Source organism: Acanthochromis polyacanthus, chromosome 14 (genome assembly GCF_021347895.1).
Source record: "Acanthochromis polyacanthus isolate Apoly-LR-REF ecotype Palm Island chromosome 14, KAUST_Apoly_ChrSc, whole genome shotgun sequence".
Taxonomy (NCBI): Eukaryota; Metazoa; Chordata; class Actinopteri; family Pomacentridae; genus Acanthochromis; species Acanthochromis polyacanthus.
In genome coordinates this window covers 27,206,461-27,226,965 of record NC_067126.1, presented here as the reverse complement: position 1 = coordinate 27,226,965, position 20,505 = coordinate 27,206,461, and the positions used below count along the sequence as shown (strand labels likewise).

Below are 20,505 nucleotides of genomic sequence, written 5' to 3'. Positions count from 1 at the left end.
TTTCAATAACCAGCATTTCTACAATATAAAGGACATTCCAAACAAACCAAGTATATTAGAAAGACATTAGGACAAGAGTGTTATCATAGACAAGAAAACACAAGTCAGTGATTAAAGCTGCAAGCAGCCTTGGACGGTGTCCTTGCAACCTGCTGTTTTGTATTGTGAAAAGCCAGTTACTGTAACTTAACATGACAGAAAATCACGATCGGTCTGGTTCCTCCAGTTGGGTTTGAGAAGTCGCATATTTAGAGAAATGATCAGCAGCAGGAAAAACATAACTGAATGCAACTTGTACCTCTATTGTGGACTTTACATTTGTAACTCATTTTTAGTAAACCTGCTAACTTCTTATGTTGACCAAAAGTCCCATTGAACCAGATACAGCATTATAACACAATAAAACATGAAAACCTTTGATACTTTTTATTACCACTCTGTGCGACAAGACAAAAGAACGCCTGGGTGACTGTGCAGATTTGTTTTTAACTTGATGCCTATTTGGCACTGTCGGTCACATGTCAGGCTTTGTGTGAATGTCATCATCACTGTGGTAACTGATCCGGGTGAAGGCGAGAGATGTGGATAGGCTGGACATGGATTAGTCCAACAGTGGAGGCCCCAGGCAAAAAAGTTGGCACAGTTTCCGTGAAAAGATGGCAGAGGAATTTACATAATGGGCATTACTCCCTTCACTGTGCATGTAGGTCAGTTGCTGCAGTCAGACAGTCTCTCCACTTTGTCCTGATCGGCAGTCAACTAATAGACCGGCTGCCTACGGCAACTTTGGATGCTGTAGGGCTAGAAAAAAAAAGATCATCACTTCTGACCTCTATAAATCTTTTCTGACTTGTAGATGAGAGAAATATCAGAGAAGCATCGAAAGAGCATACTCTGAACTGAAAGCATTTGCTGTTATGTAAGCAAAACATTGCATGTGAACTGCAGTAAGTGTTTACATGTAATCCTGTTTTTACATGGTCGATTAGGTGTGGTAATCATGAAGAAGAGAACAGGCCCAGACAGGGTGCCAGAAGAACATCAGTGCCACAAGAGGATTGTCAGAGCTGTAGTTATCTGTTCCGTCCCAGGCACCGAGTACACTGACTGGAAACGTACCATGTCCTTCTCACACATATGATGGCTTATAAACATCCTCTACTTCTCATATTTCTTTTATCCTCAGAGACATGCTGGTGCTAACAGGCTCAACAGCACGCCTAACAAGGAAAAAAATCAAAAGCACTTGGCCTCTGTCACATCTCATCGAGCATAATAAACTGATAAAAACCTGGAACAACTTTCTATTTGCAGTTTAAGTGGTTGTGAAATTGTATTAGTGTGGTTTACACCCCAACCACAGCAACACTGGACTGGTGTAGACTTCAGTTCAGATCACTCTGAATTTCATTAATCTTGTTGGGAGTTTTTGGTCTTTGTAACGATATAATCACACACAGAGAGGCAGCACAGGTGCAGAATGAGAAGTGGCTGTGCATACATACAGCTGCTGTGCTATGTGGGCAGCTTGTGGGCAGGACGTTGGGGATATACTGCAAATGCTGGAGCAGAGCTGGAACAGTGGGTGATCAGATCATCAATTATTCAGCACCACCAGACAAGGACAATCACTTGGTGTCAACAGGAAGAGCAGATGAAACAGCTTGTTTCAGTCCAATCTGACTCAGCCTGACAGAAGTATTCACAATTGTTTTTATTTTTTAATGAGATCTCTTACTATCTTGGCTCAAAGCTCGGCTGCTGGGACTCTTATCCTATGCGTTAATTATATTTGTTGTGAGAATACAAAGTACACAGTTAGAACTTTACTTTTATGCAAACAATTATTGCTTTATTTCACATTTAAGAATGAGTAGAACGCTGAGAGTGACTCATTGACAGTGATTTCACACCACAGAATAACTTCACAGTATCTCACAAAAAGACAGACACAACTATTTACAGACATATAAACTGCAAAGTGCAGAGTATTTACATTTCTTCAACAGCTTAGAAAGTGACATTAAAGCACATCTGTATATGACATTTCTACATTAAAGGTCAACCGTACAATTACATGAGGCCCGGGGATTTAAGTAGAAAGGTACAAAATACGAAGGGAACATTCATGAAATCCAGGAAATGTCTTTGAGGAAGTAAGGTTCACATATTTGGGAAACCAGTTAAAAGTTGCTGTGCTCATCAGCTAAACATACAGCATTCTGATAGACTCTGTACTATTCACAGGTAGCACAGACATGAGTTAAGAGTAAATGATTGTAAGGTTTAGATACAAGGGGATGATATAAAATATCATATGATGCAGTTTGATTGCATATTTACTGTAAACTGATCTACGTTCTGTCTATGGTTGTCTGGAATGTAATCTAAACTCAACTACTTCTTGTTAATGTATTTATTTCCCTGTGGATTTTAAAGTATAAATCCTGCATGAGCTAGTAAATCTGTTTCACGTTTAGAATCATTTTCGGATTGAAAGATAATCAGATATATAGATTTGAATGTCAGAAAACACTGTAAAACACTGCAATTGACTTCTAGAGGCCAAAGTCACTTACAGCACCCCAAAACACACACACACATTTTATGCAATGAAATAAGTAAACCAGTTTCAGAAAATTTGAGGTACATTGTAGTCGGTAGAAAAATGTATACAAACTGTAATCCCTGTAACTTCTCAATGTGAAAGTGACTGGATCTAACTCAAGGTTTTCTGGAAATATTTCCCCATCAGTGTCACTAACTCTTTTTACACTCTTTTTGGCGCCATTTATCGATGAACAAAAGTGGAAGGTATAGGAAAAAAAATAGACTATGTATCTAAAGGTGCAACAATGTGGTCACCCCTTTAATTATATATCTACAGTTTTAACTTTCAAGAATGATGCTTTTAGTTCATGCAGTTTCTCCCCATAATCAAATAAAAATCTTCAAAGTGACAAGTGCAAACATGATGCCTGTACGCCGATACGAGAATTTTGTGGTTAAAACTGTTTGGATATTAATATCTGCTACTTAAAAAATAAAAACATTTGTTCACATTATATTAAAAAAGCACCATCCAGTTACAGGAGGCTGAAATACAGAAACTGAGCTCTGGAAATATATTACTCTGCAAACAGAAACATCGTTTTGGGTAACAGTGTGTTTCAAATTCCACACAACGCCCAACACTACAGTGAAAAACATGACTGTGCTGCATGTTGTTTTTGCATTTGTCAACATCCACGTTTATGTAACTTGTTTAACTAAGATACTTGTGTAATGTTTGCAACCTGCTCAAATCAGATCTAAAATATAGGCAAAACAACACGTGCAAAAATCAAGTTTGAAATGATTTCACAGATCTGTAGCTCAGCTTTCAATCAATGAATCGCCGTGGCAAATAAAATGCTACGTGAACCTCTCCGTGCTCAACAACAGTCTAACAACTGCAATAGGAACAAATCAGATCTAAAAATATAGGCAAAACAACATGTGCAAAAATCAAGTTTGAAATGATTTCACAGATCTGTAGCTCCGCTTTCAATCAATGAATCGCCGTGGCAAATAAAATGCTACGTGAACCTCTCCGTGCTCAACAACAGTCTAACAACTGCAATAGGAACAAAAATAAATTAGAGCTCTAGAAAAACATATATTTATAGTAGTTCCTTTAAGTCCTACAATAATAAAACTTTAAAATGAGCTGCTTGTTAGGATGTTAGAGTGTGTACTATGAACTGCTGTAATAAAAAACATCTGACCAGTCAGACTACAAAGGTGAGAAAACTACTAATCCAAACATGATCGCTGGCTCTGAGTGGTGTAACTTTATCCAAAGAGGTTGGACAGCGGCCTGGTTCGGAGAGGACTGCTGGGTAGGTCTCCCCTCTTCCCATCTCCCCCGTGTCCCTGAAGGAGGCGCTGTGGATGATCTGGGCTCGGTGGCGCGTGGCTCGGTGCAGCCGGGCGTTCAGCCGGCTCAGGGACGTCTTCCTCTGCATGCCCCCCTTAGTCTTCCCATTCCCTGCTGCCTCCTCGGCCGCCTCCGCCGGTGGGTTCAGCAGCCGCAGCGGGTTCAGGTTGCCCTGGAGGGACTCTGGGAAACCTCCAGCCGCGCCCTCCCCCACTGCTGCCGTTCACGCTTTCACTGTCCGACTCGGCTCCGGGTGAGGTGACCACTCCCTCCTCCTGCAGGCCGGCGGCCAGCGGTGGGGGAGGTACTGGATGGCTCGTCTGCCGCTGTAATCTCGGAGCTTCAGGGTCGGCTTCCCAATCTGACAGCAGCACACGGACCACCTGAAAAATTATAATTAAACATCAGGCTCTTATGTCTTCTTATAAATGGATATTATTCAGAATAATTGGTGGTTTAGTGACTAAAATTCAGCTGAAACACTTCATATCTGTGGCTATAATATGAAATCCTGACACAATCCATATATTCCTGACTGCAACTTCAACAAGTTTGTTACCCAGGCAGTCATATCATATAGAAAATATCTTCACTTAATGTGAGACAATCAGCAATAAATAGGAGGACTGCAATAGATTTTTTTCTTAGCTTTTTCTAACATCATTCTATTAATTATCCATAATTTAATGAGGACACCTCCAGCTGGCGTATTATTAATTTATCAGCAGATTCCCAGTATAACACCTCCATCCTACACTCTAGCTGACTAAGCTATCAGTTCAAAGGGTATGCTGGAAGTTTTCTACTGCCATGTTTGACTCCATCCCGACCAAAACACTGTAATGCACATTTTGCTGTTGAGACAATGACTGGATACAATATCTATGGAGCATTTTCAACCCTATTTGAAACCAAAAACTCAGTGTGGACTGAATTCTCTGCTGTCTCAAATACATACTAATTGACTGAGCAACAAATGTGATAAGTGCTTCTTTCAGTTCAATTAATTTGTCTTGAAACAAACTTTTGAACTGATGATTCCACCTTGAGCAGACACAGTGTAGGTAATTATGCTCTGCTCCTCTGAGCAGGTGTAACACATGACACCCCACTCTCACCCCGTTCCCGCAACCCACCTGTGTGTGTCCATGCATGGCAGCCAGGTGCAGAGGTGTGTATCCAGCACTTGATCTCACATTCACGTTCACAGGTATAGTGTTCTCCTTGGCAAAGGCCAGCAGCTGGGAGAGCAGCTCAGCTTTGCCCTGCTTAGCTGCCCAGTGGAGGCAGGTAAACCCGTCACAAAGTCTCTCTTGGTCACCAGGTTGGGCTCCACAGCCAGCAGGGGCTGCAGACTTTCCCACAGACCATCTGAGGCGCACAACATCCACTCATGCTCGAGTGGGTCCAGGGTCACCGAGGCACAGTCCTCATCGGTGGCTGAGGAGAGGAGGGAGGTTGAGTCGCCATCACTCCTCACGGAGTCCCGGAGGCGTGAGCCACGGTTGATCATAGACCTCCGAACCTGCAAAAGGAAGAACGCAGTAAGTGGTGGATATGGTCAATCACACTACATAATACAGCGATTATTGAGAAAAGTAGTGCCATCAAATTGTTCAGCCCTGTAAAGCATTGTCTAAAGTGACAATGCAACAACATCCTACCTGAGGAGAACTGCTCATCATCAGCTCTATGAAGTTCCTGCGGCTTCCCTTAGGTGTGTTGATATCTCCAATACCTTCCAGCCCCTCCAGAGCGCTGTCTTCAGACAGACAGCTGGTCAGCATGGCCCTCTGGGACCCTTTGGACACCCTGCGTGCTCCTCTGATCTGCTGGTTGTTGGAGCCTCCAGAGGGGGCCTGGTCCAGATCTGGAATCCCAATAACTGGAGCTGACTCTCGCCTCCTCCTGTCTCTCAGCTTCACCTCCCCTCCACCACCAGGAGTAGAGGTCTTGCTCTGGGAGGGGGCTGCAGGTTGCTCATTACCATTTGACTGTTTGTCATTGTCCAGGCTGGCAGACTGTGGCTTTTGTGCTCCTGTAGGAACATTTAATAGATTTTTTGTAATTATCGTGCAGCTTCATGCAGTTCATCAGCTACATGTTGTTAAAATGAACCATGTTGCATGAGCTTAACATTGTGTTTCCCGCACATGTACAAATAAAGTGTGTCCCTTTCTTTTGGGATTAGTAGTTACCTGATTTGTTCTGTTTTTTTGGCATTGAATAGGTCTAAATTAATGCTGCTACCAAGATGGTAGGTGTTGGCCTTCAAACAATGGCCAAACCCTTGTACTTCACTGTGTTGTGATACTACTCAGTGGGCCAACCAAGCAGTAACATTTAACCAAATAAATAAGTAAATATACAGACAGAAATAGACATATACACTAGGTTACAGGAGAAAAAAACAATCATAGGATAAAAAATAAATAAAAATCACAATAGCTGCGTCCCCTCACCTGTTTGCTGTGTGTTTTCAGGATTGCCGTTGACATAATTGTTGTCCAGCCTCTCCTGGATGTTACCATTACACTCGGAGTGATCGTGGCCGTCTGCGTCCGAACGCATCACCGACTCCGCGCTGCCTTCACTGTTCAAACACACAAATTTCACGCCGTCCTCCACCTTCAAGAAGCCCACGCTGTCAACTATGCGTTTCAGCACCTCGCGGTCCACCCCTTCCTTTAACTGACCGTTTTCCTCCCGAAGTGATAGGAAATGATCGATCAGCTCCATCTGTTGGACCCTCCTCCTCTCTCCAGCAGGAACTCGTGCACGGCTTGCTCTGTGCACCGGGACGCCATCATCATCCCGCAGCGGCCGAGTGGAGCGCAGAGAACGGTGTTGGTAAAACCGGAGCGCGTTAAGACGAACCCATGTTGACGCTCATTCACTTGTCGATGACAGCATCTTCTCCTTGGGCCTCCTCCTCTCCTCCATGGGGACGGCAGTGTCGGTCTCTGACCGATAGGGGGCGTCGCGGCTCACCACGGACGGAGTCATGCTGCGTTTCATTGCTCAGTGTAAAGTCAGACATCCAACGACTAGTATTATTGACCATGACATTTTGGAGAAAGTGGTTTTATTTTATATGACAGAGAAATGTAAATATATTGTGGCCAGGTATTCGGTAAATAAGTGATTTACATACGTAATAGCTACATAAAATCTGTTGGTCACCTATTTAAACTTGACATTCCTCAGTATTCCTGATTTATCTAGAGTTAACTCCATATATTGTGTAACACCCATAAGGACAAATACACAAAAAATTCTATCTATCTATCTATCTATCTATCTATCTATCTATCTATCTATCTATCTATCTATCTATCTATCTATCTATCTATCTATCTATCTATCTATCTATCTATCTATCCAGTGCTTTATTTTATTTCAGAAGGCTATTTCACAATTTATTATCATTCTTCATTGTTGTTGTATATTATTGACGTTATTGGGTTTTTAATTTTTTTATTGCATATATATATATATATATATATATATATATATATATATATATATATATGTGTGTGTGTGTGTGTGTGTGTGTGTGTGTGTCAAAGTCAGTTTTATCATTTGCACTACTGTGTTTGTAGTAATTATCATTTTGCACTAATGTGTTTATATATTCCTTTCTAGCTGTAAATTTCTGATTATATTATATCTAATTTTATTACTACTATATTTTTCCTCCCTGTTCGTCTTTGTTTATATAGTTTCTTTATTTTTTATTATTCTTTTTCATATTCCTAGGGTGACATCAACAGCTGAAACCAAATTCCTTTTATGCTGTGTACGTACTTGGCCATCAAAGCTGATTCTGATTCTGATTTATTGCCAAGTAGGTTTTCACACATGAGCAATTTGACTTGGTGTTTTGGTGTGTAGCTATAAACACTAACAAGTAGACAACTTTTCATGATTTCTTTTTTAATGACAAATTTTCAAGTCAATAAATAGTAAGTGGAATTTTGTGCAGCACCATTATTTTCCACATCCAGAGGAATCGGTGCAATGCCTGAATTTCCACATATGGAAGAAGCGTTGCAATATCACCAGTGCTTCTGTGTATTTCTTGTTTATTATTATTTTCTACTTTTTTCCCTACATGTTTTCACTATCCCCTTTTCTGCTGTAGCACTGCAAATTTCCCTGCTGTGGGATTAATAAAGTCCTATCTTATAGAAATAGTAACAGAGATAGCTTTTGCAATGTGCAGGAATTTGCAAGTACATTAAAATTCTTTAATTATTTTTATACCCTATGAAGTACATTGCTACACTGTATGTGATTTAAATAACTTGAAGTGTGCATTATTGTAACACATGGAGGTAGTGTACTTTGGGTCTCTGTCCTTGTTGATGAGTCCAGCTCCTGCTGGAAAGTAAAAATTTATATATAAAATGTAAACTAAACAAGCAAACTATTGCAGTGTTAAAATGCTGTCAACATTCTTAGTGTCCTGTGAGTTTTCATGTCTAAAACCAGTATGTTAGCTGCTCTCAATTCGCTTTACATTTTTTCTGACAGTCCGCAACATAAACACTGGGAGCGACTGGGAATATTAAGCTGCGCTGTACCATTATACAAAGCAGGGGTGTCGGATTGTATTAATACAGATCATTATTAATGTCTTGCTACATTTTCTACAAAACTTTGTTTATATTGTGCTCTAAAAAGGATTCTATTCAAATTTACATGACAGCCGTCCGAATATTTAGAATAATGGTTTACAAGCATTTTTAGAAACCGTAGACTTCGCCTCATTCCTACATTGTTGCGAATGGTCCGGTCTGTCCAGTTGTCGACGGTAGACGCAGTGAGGCGGTCCTGACCAGGATTCTAAAAAAAGAAGAAGTCGGTCTTTGTCATTGCGTTATTTTTTTAAATTATTTTATTAGGGATATTATCTTCTGTCTAAAACTATGGCCTCCTCGGACGTTGCTCGGCAGCCGGTTAGTATTTTTCTCCTTGGTTTTTGACAAGTGACTGTTCTTGACAGTTGAGCAGGGAGTGTCCGGAGCTATCATTAAGTTAGCTTTCGCTAGCCGACAACTTCTGTATGTGTTTCAAGTTTTTGACAACTTGGAAAAGTCAAAAAGTTAGACTGCGTAGAACTCAACAGCATATTTGCACTTTTCCTCGACATATATCCACACCATGAAGCGGTACTCATCAACTTAAGTATCTAACTTTGTTATTTAGAAGAGTTTCTCTGTTACATCCTTCACCAAAGTTCACCACGGATGCTAACCGGCTAACACACACTAGCCGTGCTCTATTAGATTATGAAAATAATTCAATTTTTCACCCTTAAACCAAAATTTGCTGCAGTTACTAGTCAGTTCGTTAAAGTTTTACTGTAGATCCACTACATAGTTAGTTGTTCACGATGCACACGTTCATACAGCCATTTATCGGTATTTATGTCTATTTTCTGAATGAAATTTTGGTTGGACGCACTTCAACATGGACAGATGCCCAGAAATAAACACTTTGAGTTTGTTTCCCACAATAAAAATGGAGCTTAGTTACCAAAAATGAGATTAATTTCCTTAACGTCAGCAATTTGTGTCCTAACCAGGTCAATGTAGAGCTTATTCACATACATACTCAGGGTATTTGAATAGTTCAGATGAAGACGGAGACAGGTCAAAGGAGGCTTACATGAGAACTCAGTTTAAGGAAAAATCATGAGCCACAGACTCTATTTCAAGAGCTCCAAACTCTGTTTTTTGCACAGTGGGGGAAATGTACTAATTTAGCATATTTTGACATTTTTTTCCAATATGCTCATACATAGTTTTTCTGATTAAATTAAATAGGTGCAGTATCTAAAGAATGAACTGACTTCTGTGAAATGTATTCCACAGGATAAAGGAGTCCGGCCCCTGTCCCTCGCCGGCCATGTGGGCTTTGACAGCCTTCCAGATCAGCTTGTCAACAAGTCCATCTGCCAGGGCTTCTGCTTCAATATTCTCTGCATTGGTACATTGTTGCACACATATGTATACATCACACAAAATGTTTCTTTTAAAGTTAATTTTGCATTTATATGGGTACATAAACAAAGTTGACCTACCTCGATTTGCTGCCCTTGTTAGGACTGCCTGAACCTAAAGCCATTTGGTCCTTGGTTAAAAATGCATTTTGATCACAGTGGCAGTGCGTGATAACTATATCAGGCAGATAAATTAGTCTTTTTGGCATTCTTGGTTAAATTAACACTGTTATGATAAAGCAATGCTTGTTCATTTCTCCTTTTTAAAATGTGGTTGGAAGTTCAGTCGTTCTTACTTTTGAAAAGGATGTTTAAGAAGTACCACATTTATCAGATACATTAATGCTCAGATTGCAATATTCTGTCTCTGGACAGTTCCATTACTAAAGATTGCATCCCAACTTTTTTGTGCTCTAGGTGAGACCGGTATTGGCAAGTCTACCCTGATGGACACCCTATTTAATACCAACTTTGAGAACTTTGAGTCATCCCACTTTGAACCTCAGGTGAAGCTGCGGGCTCAAACCTACGACCTTCAGGAGAGTAATGTCAGGCTACGTCTCACTGTTGTCAACACTGTGGGCTTTGGAGACCAAATGAACAAACAAGAGAGGTGAGCGAGTGTGTTAATGACAGTGAAGAAGTGTGACTGTGTTGTGAACTATCTGGATTTCCGATTCAAAAACCCAAATCGCTGATCAGCACTGTATGTGTGTCTCTTAGCTATCAGCCGGTGGTGGATTACATCGACAGGCAGTTTGAGAGTTACCTGCAGGAGGAGTTGAAAATCAAACGCTCCCTTCACAACTACCACGACTCGCGAGTCCATGCCTGCCTTTACTTCATCTCTCCCTCAGGTCATTCACTGAAATCCCTTGACCTTGTCACCATGAAGAAACTAGACAGCAAGGTAGGAGACACACCACGGCGTTTGTGTGTGTTAAAGGGTTAACCTTTGTCAGGACAACAGGTGGCTTTTCAATGTATGATCATTAATATGTAATGTTGGAAATACAATAGAATATTTTAAGGCGTCATTGTATATCCAAGACAGGAAATATTTGCAATAGATAGTGAAGTTACAACAATAATAGGCGGCTGATTACAGATGAGGAATGAGATGTTATTGCCATTCAAAGCCCTTTTGGGACATAGGATACATAGCCACGATATTTGTCACACACATTCAATTGGAGCACATCAGCAGTATAATGGATTACAATGCACTAATAAGCAAAAGATTCAGTCTACAGGAATAACAAGATTTTCAAACTGTCCAGGTAATCAATAGCCTGGTTTACTGATATTTCCTTAATACTGAAAATTCTGTCGATATGTGATGTAATCTAACGCCTCCTTTACCAACAGTAAAAAACCTAAATATGTTGACAGCTGTGTAGGAGCTCAGGACTCAACCTGAGGATGGCTGCTATGACATCCTAACAAATCATTGAACTGCATTTTATGAATTCTGACTCTGTGTGAGAGATCACCTGTCTGAGGTTGAGTAAAGTACACATTGTGAGTTGCTGTTAGCTCGTGACTAATTCTGTCGCCATAAGGGGGACGCTTTTTATTATAATTAACTAATGGAGTTAGCATTGTTGTTCCATGTGTGTAAATGCACACAACTCTCTTCCTTTGGAGATGCTCATATGGATCCTGCTGCTGTTTAATGCTGCCTGTATTTAATAAACTCAGAGGAAAGACTCCTTCAAATAGCTAGAAGCAAAGCCTGTTATCATTTGCTGAAACTCAGACTACATTTATTATTGGGGATCTCATTAATCAGTTGTTTGGTCTTCAATGCAGTAAAGGTTTGTTTTTCTGGACATTTCACTTTGTAACAGCTGTGAAAGTGTTGAGTAAATTAAATGGTAGAGGTGTTTTTTGATTTTAGCAGCAAACTGTGTCTTTTGTACCCTCTGTAAGGTTTTTTTTAACTTGAAGTACATTGCATGTGCATGCCTATCCGTTGATGCAATTCAGATTTGTGCCATGTTTAATATGATACGAACATGTTACCACATCAAACCTGGTAAGATTATCACCACAACTTTAACGAAAAACTGACCAGGGTGCTCATTCACACAAAAAGTCAACACTTTCAGATGCTATCAGATTAAAGAAAATGAGTGCATGTCTAAAAAGGGCTTAATGTTACTGAATAGCTAAAAGAGACAGCTTATGAGTCATCTTTTCATGACTTTTTATGAGAAGCTGACTTGTTTTTACCTAAAAGTAAAAGAATAAGTCGTAAAACTTTAGGAGACACTAGCATCCAGTATCAGCTGTATATTGGATGTCTTCTGTGTGGTTGAGAGCGCATTAATCTTTTAAGGAGAAGTTCCAAAAGGTTTTTGTTTGACGAAGCTCAGAATGACAGATTGATACATTTGCTGTAAAATGACAGAAGTGGAATTGTTGGAATTGCCTACTCAGTGAGCTAATGAGAAAAGGAAATTTGCATAAAACATTTACAAAGATAAATGCCTGTCTTAGAAGCAACGACTGGAAGAGTTTGCTTTTTAGTAGAAACGCGAGGGGCACTGAGTGATCAGACATGAAAAACTGATTACAAACTGATAGGCGAGTGAGAGATGGCAGGGATTTCTGTCTGGGCTACTGTGCTGTGGTTGTTTTCATGTCTGACTGTTGGAAAAGTTTCACCATCAAACCAACCAAACCCCCTTCCATCGCTCTTAAAGTGGTCAGAAACTTTCCCATGCTCTCTGTGTGTAGTGACTTTGTGTTTTTTGTGCGTTTGTGCGGTTTCGCTCCTCCGGAGTGTCAGTAACCCTGGATTTGCGTGTGAAAGGAGCAGAAAAAGCAATGGAATGCTGTAATCACCTCACGCACACACACTCGAGTTGTCCCTTTGTGCCACTGTACAGATACGCACAGAAAGAGCTGATTGTTGATTCTGCAGCAGTGACAGATAGACAGTCACTCACTCAGACAGCTGTTGGAACAGATCTCCGAGCATTGTTTGGTTTTCTCTGCTGGGATCAGCGTGCGTTCTGTGTGTGTGTGCGGGTGTGTGGTCTGGCCTAGAAGCTTGCCTAGCGACAACAACTCATTCCAAGCCTCTCTTTGGTCTGACTAGATGACAGACAGGAATGTGGGATGCCTTGGACAGCAGATTGAACTGCTGGGCCAGAAATAACATCAGATAACATGGTTTATACAACACTTATCTAAAAACAGTGTAGAAGGATCTTAGATAAAGAAAAACAAATATTGTTAATCTTTCTTGAATTTTCTGCTTTACTCATCAAACTAGTGGCTGTGTTTCTGAAGTGTCTACATATTCTTTCATGGTATGTTGATCTGTGAAATCAGCTTGTTTTTGCTCCGTTACTTGATCCTTTTGGCATCCGGAACAGCTCTGTTTAGGGCAGTTAGCCTTATGAATTTGAAACTACATACAAATTAAGAAATGTATTAGCTGCAATACAATAGTGGTTGAATGGGTTAAATGTTAATACTATCAAATTCTTGTACTGGGATGATTTGGCAGTGAGTAACCAAAAAAAAAAAGTTCTAAGCTCTTACTAATTACTAAAGTTCAGTTTAATTCAATTCGATTTTATTTATATAGCGCCGCTTACAGCTCAGATTGTCTCAAGATGCTTTACAGAACCCATATGATTGAACCCCCACAGCAAGCCGTAAGGTGACAGTGGCAAGAAAAACAATCTTTTAACGGGAATAAACCTTGAGCAGAACCCGGCTCTTTCTATGGGGGGACCCATCTGCCTGCTGGCCGGCGGGTTGAGAGGGACAGAAGAGGAAGAGGGGGAGTGTTTAGTGTTTCCTGATTTTGTGTAATATGAACGCTGTTTGTTAATGAGATGATGGTTTGTCTAACAAGACAGAATCTAATGTGTGACTCCCATCAGAAATGAGGTGTTATGAAAAATGCAACTGAATATAATGTGCGTCTGATTTACGGTTGCTTGTATTTTCAGAAATTCATTATATCGTCTGTTAACAAAATGTCTTTTGTAGTGACAAATGAACCGTCTTTTTGTCTGAAGCCAGCAGTTATGTGTAATAAATAACGACAGCTGGGGAAGAGAAAGCCGTTTGTCATGAGCATGCGTCTTGTCCTGCTGTAGGTGAACATCATCCCCGTGATCGCCAAAGCCGACACCATCAGCAAGAGCGAACTGCACAAGTTCAAGATCAAAATCATGAGTGAGCTGGTCAGCAACGGTGTCCAGATCTACCAGTTCCCCCTGGATGATGAGACCGTAGCAAAGGTCAACACCACCATGAATGTAAGGAAACACACTCCTGTCCTCCTCTTCTCACCAGGGTCTACAGGTTGAGGTGAAAGTTTCTTGTTTAGAGGTTTTCTGTCCGTTCTACAGTGTTCCCATATCTGTACAACTGTTTTTATTTTCTCATTTACTTCAGCTGCAGAATTGAACTTGCATTTTTTTCCTAGCGTCCGCAAGGTTTTAAAAATATAGCTTAAACATGCAGACACAAACATTATGTGTGGGTGATTGTGCTCGTCTGTTTGGGAGGAAGAACTGCTGAGGGAGTTGATGGAAAGGGCAGCTGTGACTTAGTCAGTATATAAATGTGCATGTTCTGTCTGAAACGCGTTCAGTTTTACATGTACTCTCGTGGATTCAGCTATGTTAGACCTTTGCTTGCAATTTCTTTTCTATTGTATGTATTTCGATTGTCTTTGCAGGGTCATTTGCCGTTTGCTGTAGTAGGCAGCACAGAGGAAGTCAGCGTTGGCAACAAGATGGTGAAAGCTCGCCAGTATCCATGGGGTGTAGTGCAAGGTAGGAAGAATCAGTGTTTTTTGTAAAATTTCACCACTGTGCTCAGGTTTAGTTACTGTATTTGTTCCCATCCTAACTAACATATAATAAAGAACACAGACAAAAGACAGCATAGTACAAAGTGTTTAAGGTTCCAATAATTACTGAAATATCTCTAAATGAATATAAATTAAATTAGAAGTATTTGTTGCTTCTGTTCCATCTGTGTAATGGTGCAATGACTTGTTTATCTGAGTGATCGCTGCTGGAACAAAGCTCTTTTTAACGCGTTTTGTTCTGCATTTGGGACTAAAAACCTTCTTCCACGAGGAAGCAGCTGAAACTCACAATGCTCAAGGTGTGAACTGTCTGTTAAAATTGAGCCAGCCAACCGCTGTAACAGCCAGGCAGCCTTCTTCATCGTCAAGCAACTTGATTTAATGAGTTTCTGTTCTTCAGAGTTTCCAAACCATGACACTAAAGAAAACAATATTGCTGTTACACTGACACATCAGTAAATCAGACCCAAAAAAACACCCTCATCCTGCTTTAACCCTCCTGTTGTCCTCATTTACGGGCACCAAAAATGATTGTTTCCTTGTCTGAAAAGAATCAAAAAATTCCGCAAAAAAAATTCCCCAAATTTCTGAAAATTTGCTAAATATTCAGGAAGAAAATTCCAGCAATTCCTTAAAAGTTTTTTTTTTAAATCCCCCAAATTTGGCAAAAATTCTTGTAAATATTTTCAAAAAAATGAGTAAAAAATATCTAAAGCAATTACATATATATCAGTAAAACTTCTAATATTTTCTTTAAGAACATTCACATAAAAATCAACCAAAATCCAGCCAAATTTGCTGGTTAATTTTTTGTGAATGTTCTTAAGAAACATTTTTAACATTTCTTTTTTCCACCAAAAAATGTTCAAGATTTCCCAAAAATGTTGAAAATGTGGACATCAGAAGTTTCACTGTGAAAATTTTCAAACTTTAAAATGGGTCAGTTTTGACTCACAGGACAACATGAGAGTTAAGCATCCTGAAGTATATGATTCCATTTCTTTGGTTGCCACTGCAGGCTTTCCATATCATGGTTTAAATCTTTTTTTTTTTTTTCAAAAGTTCAAAGTTTACAATATTAGATTTAATATCATCTTGAAGGGTGACCTTATAATTTGTCTGTCTGTTGCTGTGTGTGTCAGTGGAGAACGAGAATCACTGTGACTTCGTGAAGCTGAGGGAGATGCTGATCTGTGTAAACATGGAGGACCTGAGAGAGCAGACACACACTCGTCACTACGAGCTGTACAGACGCTGCAAACTGGAGGAGATGGGATTCAAAGACACCGACCCAGAATGTAAACCTGTCAGGTGAGCCGTCCACTCGCCAACACCGGCATCCGTTTATGCAGAGAAAAATGCACCGCTGGCTGACATGACTTTCAGCTGACCTGTGGATATACTGTAGTTTGCAGCAGACTTATGAGGCCAAACGTCAGGAGTTCCTGGTGGAGCTGCAGAAGAGGGAGGATGAGATGAGGCAGATGTTTGTGCAGAGGGTGAAGGAGAAGGAGGCCGAGCTGAAGGACGCTGAGAGAGAGGTACGCAAACAACAAACATGTAGACTGTCACATACACAACTTTTTACTTCAAGAAGAGCTGCAGCTGTTGACTCTTTAGCCCGAGGGAGGACTTTGGTTTAACGTAAACATAATTGCTTCCTGTTGTAATTTCTTTAGTTGATGAAATGTTGCATCAACTCAAGAATTGAAAGTAGCTGTGTAGAGGTAGCTTTCTTCAAGTTTTTCCTGTTGACAGAAGTCATTTATTAGTGCTGTCATTATACTTCTGAATAAATTTAAGCTTTTTTCTCCTTTCAGGCTGTTGTTTTGTTTTTCTCTTTTATATTCATGAGGAAATTATATTTATGTTTTATGATATTTTTTCTTTTACTGGATAATTGAAGCATGGTAAACATTCCCTCCCAATAAAAAACAAATCTACTTTTCTCCAATTTCACATTCAGTCATCAAAGTGCAACTGTTGTTACATAATCACGTGTATCGTCGTCTGTTTCAGCTTCAGGGCCGCTTTGAGCAACTGAAGCGCCTCCATGCAGACGAGAAAGCGGCTCTGGAGGAAAAGAAGCGCCTTTTCGAAGACGACCAGAGCTCCTTCAGCAAGAGACGAGCTGCTGCTCAGCTCCTGCAGGCCCAGAGCCTCACCGCCAACGGCAAGAAGGACAAAGACCGCAAGAAGTAAGAAGATTCACTGAACACCGATGCTTCTATCAGACGGAAAAATTCAGAATCCTTAATTTTGCATATTTGTGGGCAGTGATGGTGAAATGAGATTTGTTGAGTCATCGGTGACTCACTGTTGGAGGTTGGACGTTGCCTTCTGGTAAAATAAATGTGGGGCAGAAAATCGGATTACCACCTAGATTTGTATACATGAACTCCCAGACTGACAGAAGAACAAACTGCTCAGAAGACTAAAATCTCAGCTGCATATGTTATTGGTTTAATGGGAAATTGCTTACAAAGTCATTAGACCACTGCAAACTTCAGTACATGGTTTGATTTGTTTTTGTTTTTCTTTTCTCTCTTTCAGTTCTGGCTTCATGTGAAGACTGACAGCTCTGCCGTACGCTCCACTGTGACCAGTGTAACCAGTGACATTCTCCTTTCCAACCCTTCATGGCCAGTCTCCAGCACTAACCAGAAAACCCCTCACAAACCAGCAGTGTGAGCGCCAGCTTGCTTTGTGCCAAAGTTTAATGACTGTACCCAAGAACCGTGTGTACACTTTCCTCAGAGTTATTTTTAATCTTCTTTGTAGGTTTTATTCCTCTTTTTTGTAATGGTTTTATATTTATCCCTTCTTTTTTATATAAACTTTTATTTTCCTCCTTTTTAAACTTTTGTCAGTCTGAAGGACACTTCAGTGGACCGGACCTCACACAGCCTCCTAGTTCACAGATCAAAACACTTTGATAGATACAAACATTGTGTCAGAGACTTCTTCTATTTGACTGCCGTATGTTTACTGTATAATAAGAGCACTCAATGCTTTAACACACCAAACAAGACTGCTATTCATTTATATAATTCTTGGCATTTATTCAAACCCCTTTCACACTTGAACTTTATAAGATGAGCTTGTTGGCAATTTTAAAGGTTTGTTCCAGTGATTAAATAGTGAGAAATTCCCACATTTTAAACTACATGTTGCAGGAGCAATCTGACAACGATGTGCCTAGGAAGGTTTTCATCACAGCTCAAGTTAGAGTTGAGTGCTGGATTAATAGAGCAGCACAAAGTTACTCTTTTATTTTCAGTTTACAGAGGAAAAAAATATAAAGGTTCAATAATCCAAAATACATCAGCTTAATCAATAAGACTGTGTTTCCTGTCATTTCGTTGTGGAGCAAAAGCAGAACTGAAAGCCACAGTTTAAATGTTTAAAATGTTCATCTGAAAAGGGCTCAAGTTGTATCGATAATCATTTCTGATCGTTCAGAGGGATCCAATGCATTTATCATTACAGGGCATTATAATTCCTTATTTTGTCTCAAACTTTTGTGCACCTTCTTGATGTTGTAAAGGTTTTCTATGAACGTATCAGCATTACAGTTGTTCCTGAACTTTTCACTTCTTCGCTGCTTTTTCACTTCCACAGTTTTCTAGGAGAACAAGGCTGAGACTTGGTTTGGGATTTAGGTACATGCCACAGCATATATTTATATATATTTTGTTTTACTCGCTGCCTTATTTTTCATACTGACACAAACGGTTGACGTTTGCTATCCTATCCGTCTAAAAAAAAGAACAGCTGACTCATGGTATAAAAAATGGAATCGCATCAAGTCGGTGTGTTTCTTGAGGGGGCAGAGAGAGGGGGAGCTTTTATGACTGTATTTTTGCGTATTTCTCTTCATTTTGCTCCGTTCTGTAAAACGTTACGGGGCATGAGATGCTGCGTCATCACTGCTCCACAGTAAACCAGAACACTGTGGTGCCGCTTTCCAGTAAAGTGCGATTTATAAACCAACACTCACTCACAATTACTGACACTTTAGTGCCTTACCTGTGTAGACACTATCCACTTATTTCTAGATCCAGGGAAACACACCGATGCCTACTGGAGAAAGACACATTTGTACTACACTTGTATTTAAGGAAGAAACGGTGTTATTTGGGTGCTTTTCCCCTTCTTTCTAAATAAATCTTTGTATTTTTGTCATGACATATTGTGTTTGTTTTAAATGGTCCACTGTTGAGAAGAGTGTGTTTACGTGCACACTGGTGTCCTGGTTTGGATCTAACTGGGGATTTGACATTTTGAAACCTGGTTCTTCATCTCTGTGTACAGTGTTCAGGTTTCTGGCCATCTGTTTCCAATCGCATCTCAGCTGCTGTGTGAATATACAGAGAAAAGCTGTTTACATGCCACATTATTGTTCAGTATTCTGTTCATTGTTCAGGTGCACTTCTGGTATTTTTCAGTGATCTTAAACCGGCATTCACTTAGTGATTTGTTGTTCTTTTCACACAGATTTCTGTGTGTGACAAGGTGAAAAGTTATTTGTAAAAGTACCACTAGGTACCTGCTGTGGGGTGTGGATGTAACAATTTCCCAACTTTGGCACAATGTGAGGTTCAGACTGGAGTGCAGCGGGTGAAGACTGGTTTTATTTGAGAACATCTGTGGTCTGTCTTCTTCAGTGAAAGTGAGGTTTGACATGGGAAACAAGGTACAAACTCAAACCTCGTGTTTTCCTGTGAAGGTCATGCCAAGACTGAATTTGGAATACAGAGCTTTTTATCCAACATTTCTAAGCAGGTAGATGTGGCCTGAGGTGAATGAAAAACGAGAAGAAGCAGTAAATGGAGTCTCAACATAGTTTTGTTTTACTCAGTATTACCGTTAAATTCCTGCAGGTGCTGGTTGCTGACCAAATGTTCTCATTTATATCCTCAATGAAGAATTATTTTAATACAGCATTCCCTGTTCAGACTCTAGTGTGGGATTTTCAGTTTGAATTCTCTGAATCCCAAAACCTTCTGGTGAATTTGATAGACATGTTTTTCATTGAAAGAAAGAAAATGGGTTCAATTCCTGCTCACAGCCCTTTGCTGCAGGTCTGCCCCCCCCCCCCCCCATTCTTCTCCCTACTTTTCTGTCTGACTCTCAGCTAACCTGTCAAAAAAAAGGCCAAAAAATATTTATAAAAAAAGAGTTCTGGTACTATAACTGTGACATTGCACAGATTACATTTTGAGCTCTTCTAGTCATGCTGGTGCCGTTTCTACAGAGGAGAAAGACTTTGTATTGCTGTGAAAAACGAGCCCACAGTGAATAAAAATGTGACAGGAGTAAATGATGCACAGGCGCTGCTTGGGGTTCAGAGGATAAATCGCAAAACATGTTTTGGAGCATTCATTTTATGCTGGGTGTCACTTCACGTACAGCTGTAGTCCCATGATCCTAGATTTAGTTCATAGTATATTTGTTATTAAAGACATATATTTTTTGCACTGTATTCCATCTTCAAGAAACTAAAATGAATAGTTTGCCCTCTGCTGAGTCAGAGGCTTATGCTACAAACTATTTTGTCTACGCTCTGACCAAATTTCGTGGCTCTGGGCGTTTCACCTCTGGAGATATTGAATGCTAACCATAGCTTCCCAGCTTTGACTTTCTTTCTTTAGTAGAGAAATTTCTCGGTGTGAATTCTAAAAATTGAGCCAACATGTTTTATGGAACTTAGTTTTTGGCCTCAATGAACACATT

At 40.1% G+C, this 20,505-nt stretch overlaps 2 protein-coding genes across 2 annotated transcripts; one reads left to right on the top strand and one right to left on the bottom strand.

Annotated features, from left to right (window-relative positions):
• Nucleotides 1-1,825: 1,825 nt before the first annotated feature.
• sowahca (sosondowah ankyrin repeat domain family Ca) lies at nucleotides 1,826-6,894 on the bottom strand. The gene is given in 10 exon segments (XM_022207741.2): nucleotides 1,826-3,885; nucleotides 3,888-4,097; nucleotides 4,099-4,223; nucleotides 4,226-4,256; nucleotides 4,258-4,302; nucleotides 5,056-5,219; nucleotides 5,222-5,444; nucleotides 5,584-5,957; nucleotides 6,382-6,669; nucleotides 6,672-6,894. Coding segments are annotated over 10 exon segments (1,572 nt in total). The 5' UTR covers nucleotides 6,733-6,894; the 3' UTR covers nucleotides 1,826-3,834.
• Nucleotides 6,895-8,713: 1,819 nt separating this feature from the next.
• Nucleotides 8,714-18,957, top strand: septin10 (septin 10). Its single transcript, XM_051959168.1, has 10 exons — nucleotides 8,714-8,880; nucleotides 9,799-9,913; nucleotides 10,344-10,539; nucleotides 10,650-10,836; nucleotides 14,048-14,209; nucleotides 14,635-14,731; nucleotides 15,912-16,080; nucleotides 16,178-16,310; nucleotides 16,789-16,967; nucleotides 17,323-18,957. Exons 1-10 carry the CDS (start codon nucleotides 8,851-8,853, stop codon nucleotides 17,336-17,338), a joined length of 1,284 nt encoding a protein of 427 aa, XP_051815128.1. The 5' UTR covers nucleotides 8,714-8,850; the 3' UTR covers nucleotides 17,339-18,957.
• The last annotated feature ends 1,548 nt before the right edge of the window (nucleotides 18,958-20,505 follow it).